A 16,614-nucleotide genomic window follows, 5' to 3' on the forward strand; every position below is an offset into this window, starting at 1 on the left:
TATTAATTTCCTCCTTATCTCTTTCCTTCCCTCTCTCTTTGTGACACATCTCTCTTCCTTCCTTCCATTCACTGCCCCCTTTCCCTCTCCTCTTTGGGCCATATTCCTCTTACTATACATCAATTTCCTCCTTTCCTCTTTCTCTTTTATCTCTTCTTTACACGCCCCCTCTCTCTCCTCTTCTTCAAGCCTCCTTCATCTCCTCTCTCCTCTTCTCTCCCTTTCCCTCTTTTCATGCAATAATTTTCTCCTTTCCTCTTTCCTTCCCTTTATCTCCTTCACACCTCCTCCCTTCCCCCCTCTCAAACTCTCTCTTCTTCACGCCTCCTCCCTTATAATCTGTGCAGAGGAGGGTGACAAAGATGATTCACAAATTCAGAAACGTCACGTATAAGGATTGGCTTAAATGTTTAAACCTGCATTCTCTTGGAAGGCGAAGGGGGCAAGGACACTTTACTGGAGGTTGTGATTGGATGAAGGGCTTTAATAAGGGAGATGTCAATAAGGTTTTGGTGGTAAGAGAGACAAACAGGACACGTAGCAATGGGTTTAAGTTAGATACACTGAGACTCCACATAGACACAAGTAAGAATTAGTTTACCAAGAGTAGTGGATGGGAGGAACAGAGATGACTTCAAGAAAAGGTTAGATAAGTTCATTGAGACTCCACATAGACACAAGTAAGAATTTGTTTACCAGGAGTAGTGGATGGGAGGAACAGAGATGACTTCAAGAAAAGGTTGGATAACTTCATGGATAGGCAAGATAGGTAGATGGTGGGTAAGGTTGGATTTACAGATGCTTGTGTAGGATTTCCGACATCTTGCAGACTACTTATGTTCTTTCTGTTTTCATCCTCTCTCTCTCCTCCATCTGACTTACCCTTTCCTTCCCCTTCCCTCTCTTTACTACCCTCCCGTCTCTCTCCCCATACATTAATTTTCTTCTTTTCTCCCTCCTTCAGTTCTTTCTTCCCTCTTTCATTCACGCCTTTTCTTCTCCCTATATCCATTCTTCTTTCCTCCCTACCTCAATCTCTCATTTCCTCTCACTCTTTCCTCCTCCCGTGACCCATCTCTCCTCCACACTCTTCCTCCCGACTCCTCCCTAAGTCCACCTCCCCCTCCCTTCACTTCCCTCCTCCCTGTATTTTCCCGTCATGAGCAACTGTTCAGCTCCGCCCACGTGACGCCACCACCACCACCATCACTACCACCACCACCACCACCACCACCGCCGCCAGAGTATATAACCAGCCGGAGCGACAGAACAGCCATCAGTTCCTCAAGCACCACAGCACCCAAGATGGTCTTCAAGGTACTGGCTCCCCGCCCCCCACGCAGCACCCACACCTGCCCCCCTCAGCCCCTCCAGCCCTGTCCGGCAGAGGGCGTGGGAAAGCCTCGTATCGGCCCCCACTTGCATGTTTATGAGCCTCCTGAGCGGGGCGTGACCTTATTGTTTTGTACCTGACATATTTGTTTTCTTTTAATATTGATTCACTTTTGAGGTTGAGGTCTGGTGTCGATATGCTCATGCCTCGCCACTCCCCCCACCCTCCCACCCCATGTCTTCTCATTGCCGCCCCAGACCAACACGTCCCCTCACGCCCCCAATCTTCTCACAAAGGCCTCACCCCCCAACAGACGCCTCCGTTCACGCCCCCGTCACCTCACTATTTCCTCATCCACAGCTCGTCCTCGTGTCCGCCCTCGTGGCTGTCGCCCTCGCCGACCAGAGGCCCTACAGGCCGCCCACCCCCCAGCCCACCTACGGCACCCCACGGCCCTCCTACGGCACCCCCGCCCCGTCCTACAGCCAGCCCCAACAGACGGTGAGTGTCTTAGCCACAAATCTTACAGGTATACACGCTTAACATATATACATGTATACACCTGTGACTTGTACTACAAGGCCTGTACATGTACACACCTGTCATCTCGCCCCACACTCACCCCCCCTCTCCCCCAAAAGTCACGCCCCCAGTACCAGTTTGAATGGGCCGTCAACGACGCGCCCTCCGGCAACGACTACGGCCACCAGGAGTCCCGCGACGGCTACGACACCCAGGGCTCCTACTACGTGCAGCTGCCCGACGGCCGCCTCCAGCGCGTCGACTACACCGTCAACGGCGACTCCGGCTTCGTGGCGCAGGTCACCTACCAGGGCGAGGCTCAGTACCCCCAGCAGGGATACGGCTCCCCAAGACCCTCCTACGGCCCCCCCGCCCCCACCTACGGCACCCCCACCCCCGCCTACGGGTAATGCCGCCCACGCCTGACGATGCCCGCGTCCTTCCATCCCTGTAAATAGGTCACTGCTGCTGCTGCTGCTCCAAACATGCAATAAACGCAAGACACACCAAATGCATTACTTTCCTATTCCTTCCCGTCCACCGGAAACACGGTTCTTGGCAGCCTTTCCTATGCACCCCCTGCAGTGCCCCGTCTACCGCCGCCCTGCCCCTCGTCACCCGCCACAAGGCAGGAGCTGCCTGCGGTCACAGTCTCGCTTGCCTGGCCAGCATTGTGTAGTTTACCTTGCAGCCACCTGGCTCCATGTGCGGCTAGAAATACATGGGTAGCGATTTGGCTTGGTTGATTCACTGTTCTTGCCACTTGTCATCAGGAACTGTTGTCACCAATGAGATGCTCCGCTCCTCCCTGACTGATCCTACACCCAGGACAACAAGACTGCCTTTGTGCTTCCATCAGATCACGGTCTCCCAGCTCTTCGCTTGAAGAGGAAGAAAACATCAGGTGCCGCTGAAGCGTCAGAGAAGGAAACAGAGCCATCTTGACTGTGTGTGGCCACAGACGCCAGGCTTAGTTTGAAGACTACTGTAACGTTCTTCAGTAGTATAATGTAACGAAAGTTTCAGACGTAGAATAACACACCTTTCCAGGTGGTGGTCACACTGCACACCTCCCGCCGACACCAAGCGTCCGTCCCCCGTCCACAGCCTTCGTGCAGGCAGTGATTCGCATCCGGTAGTTGTCGATGGCAAGAGCCAAAGTGACGCAGGAGGCCGTCAGCGGACCAACAAACCCTGGCCACGTGTGCCCTGGCTGCAAGACTCCGGCTCGGTGTGCATCAGTGTGAAGGTCCACCTCCAGGCTGAAGTTTGTCGGCACTCCTGTGTGCCGCAGGTGGGGCGCGCCGACCTCCCGCAGGACTCTTCTCCGGGTACTCTCCATGCCCTCTCTTTCTTCATCATCACCATCATCTTTTTCTTCTTCTTCTTCCTCTTCTTCTTCTTCTTCTTCTTCTTCCAGTCATCCATCTCGTGGTTATCGTCGCCGTCGCTATCGTCGACGAGTCATCGTCATCATTCTTTTCTTACAAAGCTCATTACTTGCAGCCCTGAGGCTGTTGGCAGGCTGAAGCGACTTTTGTGCTCGTGAGTATAAAAAATAAAAATACATTTTCTTTACCGAACTGATGATTTCATACCCCCCCCCCCCCCCGCCGACCCCTCAGTATGCACCGCGACCTGTTTTAACTACTCGATTGTTCGGGGGGAGAGGGAGGGGGCAGGGGGGAGGGAGATAACTAACCACACTGGGAAACACCATTCACAATACTCTGTAATGTGTGTGTGTGTGTGTGTCTGTGTGTGTGTGTGTGTGTGTGTGTGTGTGTGTATGGAGTCAGTTGCCATGATTGTTGTGAATTGTTGTGTTTGGTTACTACTTATGGATCACAGCTGTTCGCATTTACTTGATGGTTGTTTATTTTTTTTTTATAGTGAATATTAAAGGTGTGGTCGGTACAATATTTATCTATCTGTCTGTCTGTCTCTACATTCATCTATCTTTTTACCTCTTGCTATCTATACACCAATCTATCTTTCCCTCTTTCCAAATTTCCCTATCTGTTTATTTATCTATCTGTCTATATTTCTACATCTCTATTTATCTATCTTTCCGTGTATGTACGTGTGTGAAGAGAGAGAGAGAGAGAGAGAGAGAGAGAGAGAGAGAGAGAGAGAGAGAGAGAGAGAGAGAGAGAGAGAGAGAGAGAGAGAGAGAGAGAACGAGGGAGAGGAAGGAGGAAGGGAGGGAGGGAGAGAGTGGGTGAATGTGGGCCGACGCAACAGGAGCATGAGGCGACTTCGTGACATGTTGAGGGCAAGCTTCTGGACCTCGCTGCGGATTAGCGTTATAGAAAACGAGGCGGACCACTGACGAAAGAAAACAATACACTGAAATAGAATACAGTAAAAGACAAAACAATACAATAACATACAATACGATGCAGTACAATACAATACTAACCAATACAAAAGCAGTAAAATACAAGGCAAGACAATGATACAATACAAAACAATACAGTACAATACAATAACATACAATACGATGCAATAAAATACTAAACAATACAATACAATATGATACAATAACATACAATACTCTGGCTCCGACTCTGGGCCACGACAACACAACGACCTTTGGGCCCCCTTCACACTGTGAAGACTCTGGGCCACGACAACAAAACGACCTTTAGGCCCCCTTCACACTGTGCCGACACTGGGCCACGACAACACAGCGACCTTTGGGCCCCCTTCACACTGTGCCGACTCTGGGCCACGACAACACAGCGACCCTTGGGACCCCTTCACATTGTGCCGACTCTGGGCCACGACAACACAGCGACCCTTGGGACCCCTTGACACTGTGCCGACTCTGGACCACGACAACACAGCGACCTTTGGGACCCCTTGACAATGTGCCGACTCTGGGTCACGACAACACAGCGACCTTTGGGACCCCTTCACACTGTGCCGACTCTGGGTCACGACAACACAGCGACCTTTGGGACCCCTTCACACTGTGCCGACTCTGGGCCACGACAACACAGCGACCTTTGGGACCCCTTGACACTGTGCCGACTCTGGACCACGACAACACAGCGACCTCTGGGACCCCTTCACACTGTGCCGACTCTGGACCACGACAACACAGCGACCTTTGGGACCCCTTGACAATGTGCCGACTCTGGGTCACGACAACACAGCGACCTTTGGGACCCCTTCACACTGTGCCGACTCTGGGTCACGACAACACAGCGACCTTTGGGACCCCTTCACACTGTGCCGACTCTGGGCCACGACAACACAGCGACCTTTGGGACCCCTTCACACTGTGCCGACTCTGGGCCACGACAACACAGCGACCTTTGGGCCCCCTTCACACTGTGCCGACTCTGGGTCACGACAACACAGCGACCTTTGGGCCCCCTTCACACTGTGCCGACTCTGGACCACGACAACACCGCGACCTTTGGGCCCCCTTCACACTGTGCCGACTCTGGGCCAAGACAACACCGCGACCTTTGGGACCCCTTCACACTGTGCCGACTCTGGGTCACGACAACACAGCGACCTTTGGGACCCCTTCACACTGTGCCGACTCTGGGTCACGACAACACAGCGACCTTTGGGACCCCTTCACACTGTGCCGACTCTGGGCCAAGACAACACCGCGACCTTTGGGCCCCCTTCACACTGTGCCAAGTCAGCATCAGGGGATCGTTTCTAGAAATCTTTCCGACAATGTGCGACCCTTACACATCAACATTTCACACCCCAGACCTCGTGTACCCCGAGCCGCTGGGTTGTCGTGGCCCAGAGTCGGCACAGTGTGAAGGGGCTTAAGAATCGAGGGCAGGAGCTGAGGGTCAGGCAGTACACGGAAGCATGGGTTGAGCCAAGAAGGACCAGAGATGCGTCACCCACCACCAGGAAAACTAGGGCGACTCCTCCTCACCTCGCGGCGGCCCATCTCAAGGCCGCGACGCCCCCGCCCTCCGCTGTCACCTCTTTCCTCGTTGCTTCACACCTCCCCCTCCACCCCTCCCTCACTCTGACTCCTCCCTGTTTTCCTTCACTGCGTATTGAAAATAACTCTTCTGCTTTCCCTCCTGGCCCTCGTGACGTCAGCCTCGCCGCCGTCGCCATCACTATATAAGAGGCCGCTGAGGAAGAACAGTCAGCAGTCCAACGCCCACAGACCTCCGACATGGCCCTCAAGGTAGTGGCTGTCCAACCCTCACACACACACACACACACACACACACACACACACACACACACACACACACACACACACACACACACAAAGCCCCATGAATATGCCCCCCACAGGTTCACCCCACACCCCACGACGGTATACCCATCACCCCCCAAGTCCCTCCAGTACCAATAATAAAAAGCATCCTTCACAAGTGACCCTCATTAACTCTTCTTACTGTGCAGCTTTTCATCGTGTCCGCCCTCGTGGCCGCCACCCTCGCCGACCAGAGGCCCTACAGGCCACCCACCCCCCAGCCCACCTACGGCACCCCCCAGCCCACCTACGGCGCCCCCGCCCCGTCCTACAGCCAGCCCCAGCAGACGGTGAGTGTCCTGGCCACGAGATTTACACGTTTAGACACCTGTCATTATTTGTCTCCACACAAGACTTGTACAAGGCCTGTACATGTACACACCTGTGACTTGTACAAGGCCTGTACATGTACACACCTGTGACTTGTACAAGGCCTGTACATGTACACACCTGTGACTTGTACAAGGCCTGTACATGTACACACCTGTGACTTGTACAAGGCCTGTACATGTACACACCTGTCATCTAGCCCAACACTCACCGCACCCCTCTCTTCCCCCCCAACAGTCACGCCCCCAGTACCAGTTTGACTGGGCCGTCAACGACGCGCCCTCCGGCAACGACTACGGCCACCAGGAGTCCCGCGACGGCTACGACACCCAGGGCTCCTACTACGTGCAGCTGCCCGACGGCCGCCTCCAGCGCGTCGACTACACCGTCAACGGCGACTCCGGCTTCGTGGCGCAGGTCACCTACCAGGGCGAGGCTCAGTACCCCCAGCAGGGATACGGCTCCCCAAGACCCTCCTACGGCCCCCCCGTCCCCACCTACGGCACCCCCGCCCCCACCTACGGCACCCCCACCCCCGCCTACGGGTAATGCCGCCCACGCCTGACGATGCCCGCGTCCTTACGTTATTGTAAATAGGTCACTGTTGCTGCCGCTCTTAATATGCAATAAAAGATAACGACAAAATATAAAGCCTCTCCCACCCCACCTCGCCCTGCGGTCACGAGCACAACTCTCACCACCTTACGGGTCAACAGCCGTTCACTGACCACCACAGACAAGTTCCGCCCCGAACACGCCCCGCCCCGCCACGCCCCCGCCCCTTGCTCCTCGCAACACACCTGCCTCGGGGGGTTCCCACAACATTCCTGCTGTCTGTGTCTGGCTCCACGCAGGCTGCGGCGCGACGCTCGGCTTCCCCCACGCGGCTCACCCGGCAGCCAGCCCCAGCCCCAGCCAGCCCCAGCCCCAGCCAGCCCCAGCACCGTCATATCACCCGCCCACCCCGCCACCCTGTGACCTTGGAGCTTGGACGCATTAAACCCTCAAGGCTGACGCATTCATGCATTCATTAAGTCACTCATTTACTCATGCATATATTCGTCCAGTCAGTCAATGTATTCAATCATTCATTCATTTACTCATCAACTCATTCATTCACATATTCTTTAAAAAAAAAAAAAAAAATGCAAGTTGGCGAGGACGTTGACAGTTGTTATACCTTTTTTGTTATTTTTAAGGTGGTTCCTGTTAAGTGTAAGTTTAAGGCGCGAGCTGTTATATCACTCGTTACAGGGCCGGTGTTACCGCGGCCTGCTTCACAAGTTGACTGTAGTAGGTGGTGATAACACAACAGCCTTTAGTTAAGTGAGGTAGATGATGTGTGGCCGAGCGGAGCCGTTACAAGTTCAGTTTAGTTCACTTTAGTTCTCTCTCTCACAGGGACATTAAAAGGTGTGTGGCTTTTAGTATCAAAATGGTATTGACAATTTTACACAATAGTTACAAGTTTATGTGAGCGATCGCACGAAAGATAAGTAGCACACCCAGAGCGGACCTTGTGTTCCGTGCCCTCGCCCGTCTTCGTCTCCCCTGGTAGCTCGGGCGAAAGGTATTTATGTGCGTGGCTCCTTCCCGGAACTATGATCCTTCCGGAGCTGACTTGGGATGATTTGTCATCATTTGCTGATGTAGTGTCAGCCAAGCATCTGTTCTCACGGCCACAAGCACCGACGTGTTTTTAAACATCCTGAGGCGTGATACTGACACACACAGTCATACATTCACATATACATGATAATACGTATACATATATATATATATATATATATATATATATATATATATATATATATATATATATATATATATATATATATATATATATATATATATATATATATATATATATATATATATATATATATATATATATATATATATATATATATATATATATATATATATATATATATATATATATATATATATATATATATATATATATATATATATATATATATAGTGACAAAAAAAATGAAAGAGAAGAAAACGAAGACGAGGATGAACAAGGAACAAAAACAAGAGCAAGAACAAAAAAAGAACAAGAAAGTTTAACAGAGAACAACAAACATGACCTTCGCGTTTCTCATCAACGATCAACAAATTTCAACGCAAACTGCTGTACAGGAAACATTTACGAGTTAGTAGGACGCAATATTACAAAACGACTCCAGAGCTACAAGATTTCACTATCGGCGAACACCATTTATCAATAACATTACAAAAAATAACAATAATAATGAAAGCCGTGAGAGTTTCCACAAAATGACGCATGATATCTTTTTGGCGACAAGACAAGTTTTTCTTTGCTCTACCGTACGCAAAATAAGTCACTCATTTTTAACTTTATTTCATAGGAGCGGTGATTACTGGGCTTTTTTATGCTTATTTATGCCTCTGAGCTGACGCTTTTACTCTAAAAATAAAAGTCAAGCTAGGGTGAAGGAGTGTACGAGGAAAGATGCCGCGATCCGATAATTAGTGTGAGTTTAAAGGCAAAACATGATGCCGGAAGACGATGGTCAAGCTTGGTTAAGAACATAAGAATAGAATAAGTAATAAAATAATAAAGTAGTTCCCAAGCCTCCCACAAAGTAAAGGTCGCAGCTTCGTCACCGTGATATAATAAAAATGTCCACCTTTATTATTTTCACCTACATCCGTTCCTCAAGTCCGTCCCGAAAACACTATATTATCTTACTTCTGAACACGCTAAATAACGGAAAGAGGGTAGCAGGGGGACTGTGGGCAGGGGTGTAACAGGGAGGGAGTTCAGGTAAGGAGGTCACGGAGGGGGGGTCCACGGCCTTCACCGTGCAAGAGTGCGGTCGGATGAGCCTCCAAGCCATCGCCGCCACTCTCACTAATTCCCACAGGCAACACATTTCCTTCAGACAACGACTCGCTATTGCAGGGGTGGGGCGTGGCGGGGCTGAGGGGCTGGGCGGGGTTGAGGGGTGGGGCGGGGACTTCGAGTACTGGCTGGGATGGATGAGGATAAGGATGAGGATGGGATGATACATAGCGTCAGGGCAGGATAGTAGTTCTAGGTGATGGAGAGGAGAGTGGGGCTGTTAAGCGGGGCGGGGCAGGACACAGCTCAGGGGCGGGGCTGCTGACGGGGAAAGTGTCCTGACTTGTGAGAGGGAAGAAGCAGAGTCCCCGCCCAAAGAGAAGTAATAATGGCAACAGAGATGAAAGTAAAAAGAACAAGAACAAGTAGAACAAGAACTGGAAAAAGAAGAGCAACAACAAAAAGAACGGGAACAAGAAGAAAAATAAGAACAAGAACAGGAAGAACAGGAAGATAAAATCAATAAAAATAAATAGAATGATATCCACAAGAACAAAGATGAATGCCTGTTAACGTTTGCTTCTTTTTACACACAACATAACAAACTAAGAGACGTTTTATGCATTCTTTTTATTCTACTCGATTAGAATGGATGGTTTAGGATGGTGGCACTATATAAGTTGCCTGCACTACCAATTGGCTGCAACCAACCAAATGAGTAAAGATGGGGGCATACGTTACAACTGCGCGTGGCCGCAGTGCTCATCTCCTTGGCACTGGCCCGTGACCCATCACCCCGGGACAAGGTCAGCGTGACATCCGGGTTAAAACAGCTTACCTTCCCCAGGTTTCCCCAGGTACCCATTTATCGACCAGCCCGAGAGGGAGGATGAGCAGCTGGGTGAGCGGCACGCTGACTGCCCAGGTCGAGATTCGAACCGAGGGCGCGGGTTCATAGCAAGGCACGCTAACCACTAAACCATGGAGGCATAAAATAAATCCAAGGGGTGAGAAATCTGATAAATGAGGACAGACTTAAGCATCTAATGCAGCCATGTCAACAAGATGAGAAAACAGTTACAACAAGCAAATGAACTCAAGTTGCTAACCCATGGTTGCCCTGCACACATTCTAAATGTATTGGCTCATGGTTTGGAAATTGGCAACATAAAAGAACATGTGGTTCATGTTGTAAAATACTTTTAAAACCATCGCTCTGCCTCAGCAAAATAACGTCAGATAGGTGGTCAGTGTCTTGTTCTGCCCCAGGACACTGGGCGGACCAGGTGTGGCTGACGGAGGATATATATTATGAACTAACCAGCTCAGGTAAAAATTATAAGAGGCTGACAAGGAATGTATTGATATCAAAGTTAGAGAGTGTTTTCTTTGTTTATTTCTTCATTCTATGTTGTTGCTCAGTAATAAGGTCAAGATTAAAATCAATGACATTAAAAAAATCAAATCATATAAATTTTGATTTAAATCACTTTTTTTTTTAAATCATTGATTCTAATCAGTTATCTAAATCAACTTGATTTAAATCAGACAACCCTGGTACTATCAGCATTGTTATTTTATTACTCTTGACATCATACTTTTTTTATGTTAGCAGTGCTCAGTGGGCCTATTTTGTTTTCTTTTGTTTTGCTGTTTACTCTTTGGCTGCTTCCTTTGCCGTAAAAAAGTATTACTCTCATCATCTTTATTCTTATTATTATCATCACACTGTCACCATAGCCGCCTTTACTCTCCTCGTTGCGTAGGGAACAATGAGCCGCCCTAAACATCTGCTTATCATCATACTGTCTCCGGGAGAGCTTTTGCCTTCGTTTGTATTTTCTTCAATTATTCCATGTAATATTTTTTGCAACTTTTGGTGATAATAATAATCTGAATCAATATCAGTGGCAACGAACACAATCTCATGATATTTTTACTTATATTCTCTTGATAATAATTAATCTGATCTGATATATAATCGCGTTCTAATACCTCATTATGTATCTTCTAAGGTATTCAATCGGGTTGTAATTGATAATCCCCTTCAAATACGTAATCCTGTTTGATATACTATATTATAGTCTACAGCAGGTTGGATAATACAATCTCCTACTAATACTCTTTAAAATTCACGGTCAGTTTATATTTGTGGAGTAATACATTCAATGTGAGCATGCAAAAATAGTTTAGTAATATATAAAGGCAGGGGAAGGTGTAGGACTTCCGACTTCTTGCAGACTCCTTATGTTCTTTCTGTTTCCATCCTCTCTCTCTCCTCCATCTGACTCACCCTTTCCTTCCCCTTCCCTCTCTTTACTACCCTCCCGTCTCTCTCCCCATACATTAATTTTCTTCTTTTCTCCCTCCTTCAGTTCTTTCTTCCCTCTTTCATTCACGCCTTTTCTTCTCCCTATATCCATTCTTCTTTCCTCCCTACCTCAATCCCTCATTTTCTCTCACTCTTCCCCCCTCCCGTGACCCATCTCTCCTTCACAATCCTCCTCCCGACTCCTCCTTAAATCCACCTCCCCCTCCCTCCACTTCCCTCCTCCCTGTATTTTCCCGTCATGAGCAACTGTTCAGATCGGCCCTCGTGACGCCACCACCACCACCACCACCACCACCATCAACACTACCACCACCACCCCCGCCAGAGTATATAACCAGCCGGAGCGACAGAACAGCCATCAGTTCCTCAAGCACCACAGCCCCCAACATGGTCTTCAAGGTACTGGCTCCCCGCCCCCGACACAGCCCCCCTCAGCCCCTCCAGCCCTGTCCGGCAGAGGGCGTGGGAAAGCCTCTTATCGGCCCCACCTGCATGTTTATGAGCCTCCTGAGCGGGGCGTGACCTTATTGTTTTATAGCAGACTTATTTGCTTTCTTTTAATATTGCTTCACTTTTGAGGTTGAGGTCTGGTGTCGATATGCTCGTGCCTCGCCACTCCCCCCACCCTCCCACCCCCACGTCTTGTCATTACCGCCCCAGACCAACACGTCCCCTCACGCCCCCAATCTTCTCACAAAGGCCACACCCCCCAACAGACGCCTCCGTTCACGCCCTCGTCACCTCACTATTTCCTCTTCCGCAGCTCGTCCTCGTGTCCGCCCTCGTGGCCGTCGCCCTCGCCGACCAGAGGCCCTACAGGCCGCCCACACCCCAGCCCACCTACGGCACCCCACGGCCCTCCTACGGCACCCCCGCCCCGTCCTACAGCCAGCCCCAGCAAACGGTGAGTGTCCTGGCCACAAGCCTTACACGTGTCCACACTTAACACATGTACATGTACACACCTGTGACTTGAACAAGGCCTGTACATGTACACACCTGTGACTTGTACAAGGCCTGTACATGTACACACCTGTGACTTGTACAAGGCCTGTACATGTACACACCTGTGACTTGTACAAGGCCTGTACATGTACACACCTGTAACTTGTCCGAGGCCTGTACATGTACACACCTGTGACTTATCCGAGGCCTATACATGTACACACTTGTCATCTTGCCTCACACTCACCGCCCGCCTCTCCCCCAAACAGTCACGCCCCCAGTACCAGTTTGACTGGGCCGTCAACGATGCGCCCTCCAGCAACGACTACGGCCACCAGGAGTCCCGCGACGGCTACGACACCCAGGGCTCCTACTACGTGCAGCTGCCCGACGGCCGCCTCCAGCGCGTCGACTACACCGTCAACGGCGACTCCGGCTTCGTGGCGCAGGTCACCTACCAGGGCGAGGCTCAGTACCCCCAGCAGGGATACGGCTCCCCAAGACCCTCCTACGGCCCCCCCACCCCCACCTATGGCACCCCCACCCCCGCCTACGGGTAATGCTACCCACGCCTGACGATACCCGCGTCCTTCCATCCCTGTAAATAGGTCACTGCTGCTGCTGCTGCTCCAAACATGCAATAAACGCAAAACACACCAAATGCCTTACTTTCCTATTCCTTCCCGTCCAACGGAAACACGGTTCTTGGCAGCCTTTCCTCTGCACCCCCTGCAGTATCCCGTCCACCGCCGCCCTGCCCCTCGTCACCCGCCACAAGGCAGGAGGTGCTTGCGGTCACAGTCTCGCTTGCCTGGCCAGCATTGTGTAGTTTACCTTGCAGCCACCTGGCTCCATGTGCGGCTAGAAACACATGGGTAGTGATTTGGCTTGGTTGATTCACTGTTCTTGCCACTTGTCATCAGGAACTGTTGTCACCAATGAGATGCTCCGCTCCTCCCTGACTGGTCCTACACCCAGGACAACAAGACTGCCTTGGTGCTTCCATCAGATCACGGTCTCCCAGCTCTTCGCTTGAAGAGGAAGAAAACATCAGGTGCCACTGAAGCGTCAGAGAAGGAAACGGAGCCATCTTGACCGTGTGTGGCCACAGACGCAAGGCTTAGTTTGAAGACTACTGTAACGTTCTTCAATAGTCTAATGTAACGAAAGTTTCAGACGTAGAATAACACCCCTTTCCCGGTGGTGGTCACACTGCACAACTCCCGCCGACACCAAACGTCCGTCCCCCGTCCACAGCCTTCGTGCAGGCAGTGAGTCGCATCCGGTAGTTGTCGATGGCAAGAGCCAAAGTGACGCAGGAGGCCGTCAGCGGACCAACAAACCCTGGCCACGTGTGCCCTGGCTGCAAGACTCCGGCTCGGTGTGCATCAGTGTGAAGGTCCACCTCCAGGCTGAAGTTTGTCGGCACTCCTGTGTGCCGCAGGTGGGGCACGCCGACCTCCCGCAGGACTCTTCTCCGGGTACTCTCAATGCCCTCTCTTTCTTCTTCTTCTTTTTCTTCTTCTTCCAGTCCTCCATCTCGTGGTTATTGTCGCCATCGCTATCGTCGACGAGTCACCGCCATCATTATTTTCTTACAAAGCTCATTACTTGCAGCCCTAAGGCTGTTAGCAGGCTGAAGCGACTTTTGTACTCGAGTAAATAAAATAAAAATACATTTTCTTTACTGAACTGATGATTTCATACCCCCCCCCCCCCCCAACCCCACTCAGTATATACCGCGACCTGTTTTAACTACTTGATTGTTCGGGGGGAGTGGGCAGGGGGGAGGGGGCAGGGGGATAACTAACCACACTGGGAAACACCATTCGCAATACTTTATAATGTGTGTGTGTGTGTGTGTGTGTGTGTGTGTGTGTGTGTGTGTGTGTGTTTAGGGTCAGTTGCCATGATTGTTGTGAATTGCTGTGTTTGGTTACTACTTATGGATCACAGCAGTTCGCATTTACTTGTTGGTTGTTTAGTTTCCTTTTTTATACTGCATATTTGAGGTGTGGGCCGTACAATATCTATCTGTCTATCTATCTATCTATCGAGCTATCTGTCTGTCTCTACATTCATCTATCTTCTTACCTCTTGCTATCTATACACCAATCTATCTTTCCCTCTTTCTAAATTTCCCTATCTGTTTATTTATCTATCTGTCTATATTTCTACATCTCAATTTATCTATCTCTTCGTGTGTGTACGTGTGTGAAGAGATAGATATACAAAAGAAAAAAAGAGAACAGGAAGAGAAGAGAAGGGAGTGTTTCCAGACTGAGGCTTAGGTACAGAGAAGGGCACACAAGAGGGAGGGAACGAGGGAGAGGAAGGAGGAAGGGAGGGAGGGAGAGAGTGGGTGAATGTGGGCCGACGCAACAGGAGCATGAGGCGACTTCGTGACATGTTGAGGGCAAGCTTCTGAACCTTGCTGCGGATTAGCCTTATAGAAAACGAGGCGGACCACTGACGAAAGAAAACAATACACTGAAATAGAATACAGTACAAGACAAAACAATACAATAACATACAATACGATGCAGTACAATACAATACAAAACAACACAAAACAATACAAGACAAGACAATGATACAATACAAAACAATACAGTACAATACAATAACATACAATACGATGCAATACAATGCTAAACAATACAAAAACAATTCAATACAAGACAAGACAATGATACAATACAAAACAATGCAGTACAACACAATACAGTACAACAGCTTACAAAACAATAGAAAATGATACAATAACATAGAATACATAACACACGAAATACCCTTAACTTGTTGCTCTTACGGAAATAAAAATGCCGAGAAAGACTGATCAAATTTAGTTCCAGAAGTGGTGAAGTCGTAAGGAAGAAGAGTGTTAGAACATGTTTAAGGGTTTAGTTCCAGACGAAAAAGAACGTGCTGGAATATGACTAAAAGGGTTTCGTTCCCCCAAAAAAATAAAAAAGAAAGAATAAAATAGAAGAGTAGGAAGAATTAGGAGAAGAAAGCGAGAGTAAAAATTAAAAGTGCTGGAAAATGATTAAGTCAAGCTCCACATTAATTGAGGTTGAAAAAGAAAGAAGAAAAGGAGAAAAGAAAAAACAAAGAATGAAAAAGAAGAGTAAAAAGAATGAGAAAAAGAAAAAGAAAGAGTAAAAAATGAAGAGTGCTGGAAAATGATTGAGTTAAGTTCCAGATGAATTGAAGTCGCAGAAAAAAAGTGTTGGAACATTCTTTAGTTTAGAGTTTAGTTCCAAAAGAGTTCAAGTCGTAGGAAAGAAGAATGCTGCAACACGCTCTGAGGAGGTTAGTTCCAGGAAAGTTAAGTCATAGGAAAAAAAAGGGCTGGAACACGGTGCAGGATTTAGGGTTTTGGTCCAGATGAATTGAAGTCGTAGAAAAGAGTGTTGGAACATGTTTTAAGAGGTTTAGATTCAGAGGAGTTGAAGAGGTAGAAAAGAGTGCTGGAACATCGTGAGAAGGAAGAGTGTTGGATCATGCTCGAATTTAGTTCCAGAAGAGTTGAAGTCATAGGAAAGAAAAGTGTATGAACAAGCTGCTGGTTAAAGATGTGTAGACTGCAATACTCGATGGATGGGCTGATCGTGGCAAGCCCTACATGGTGTGCGAGGAGGCAGAGACAGAGAGCCAGAAAGACACATTGGACAGGGCTATGGGACGGGCCAAGGCTGGTTAAAAATATGGCTGGGCTCAAGGACACGACATGATAGAGCTATGGGTGGTGTAATGCACGGAAGAGGCAGAGACAGATTGGCGGAAAGTTGGAACACCTCAGAAATAGAAATTATATCATGTCTGTTGAATGTGAAAGGAGAAATGGATAGCTAGCCAAGAAGGGGGTAGAAAAACTGAGTAGGGATGGGAGAGAAACTTGAAAGGTGGATATACGTAAGCTGAAATGCAGAGGAAAAAGACTGAATGGGTTAAAAAGATCATAAAAGAAATTGATTTGGGTTCTGATAAGAAAAAAAAATGAACTGAGATTAGGAAGTGAGGCTGGACAGAGCTGGAAACGAAGCTTAATAAGCGAAAATATGTAATCTGGAAAGTAGAGA

The 16,614-nt window shown here is 49.0% G+C and overlaps 1 protein-coding gene across 7 annotated transcripts in view; it reads left to right on the top strand.

The window, feature by feature from the left end:
• Window positions 1-1,285: 1,285 nt before the first annotated feature.
• The window catches only part of LOC127000561 (pro-resilin-like), a 28,768-nt gene continuing 13,439 nt past the window's right edge, over window positions 1,286-16,614 (top strand). For 2 of the 7 annotated variants that reach the window (XM_050864370.1, XM_050864375.1), the window contains exons 1-3: window positions 5,927-6,032; window positions 6,257-6,397; window positions 6,675-6,854. In XM_050864370.1, coding sequence (XP_050720327.1) covers window positions 6,021-6,032; window positions 6,257-6,397; window positions 6,675-6,854 — 333 coding nt within the window. In that variant the 5' untranslated portion in view covers window positions 5,927-6,020. Of the gene's footprint in view, window positions 1,318-1,693; window positions 1,835-1,974; window positions 2,367-5,926; window positions 6,033-6,256; window positions 6,398-6,674; window positions 6,855-11,930; window positions 11,984-12,347; window positions 12,489-12,798; window positions 12,979-16,614 lie in introns of those variants that run through there. The other 5 variants (XM_050864373.1, XM_050864377.1, XM_050864376.1 and 2 more) reach the window with 4 other exon arrangements.

This window comes from Eriocheir sinensis, chromosome 19, assembly GCF_024679095.1.
Source record: "Eriocheir sinensis breed Jianghai 21 chromosome 19, ASM2467909v1, whole genome shotgun sequence".
In the NCBI taxonomy this organism is placed as follows: Eukaryota; Metazoa; Arthropoda; class Malacostraca; order Decapoda; family Varunidae; genus Eriocheir; species Eriocheir sinensis.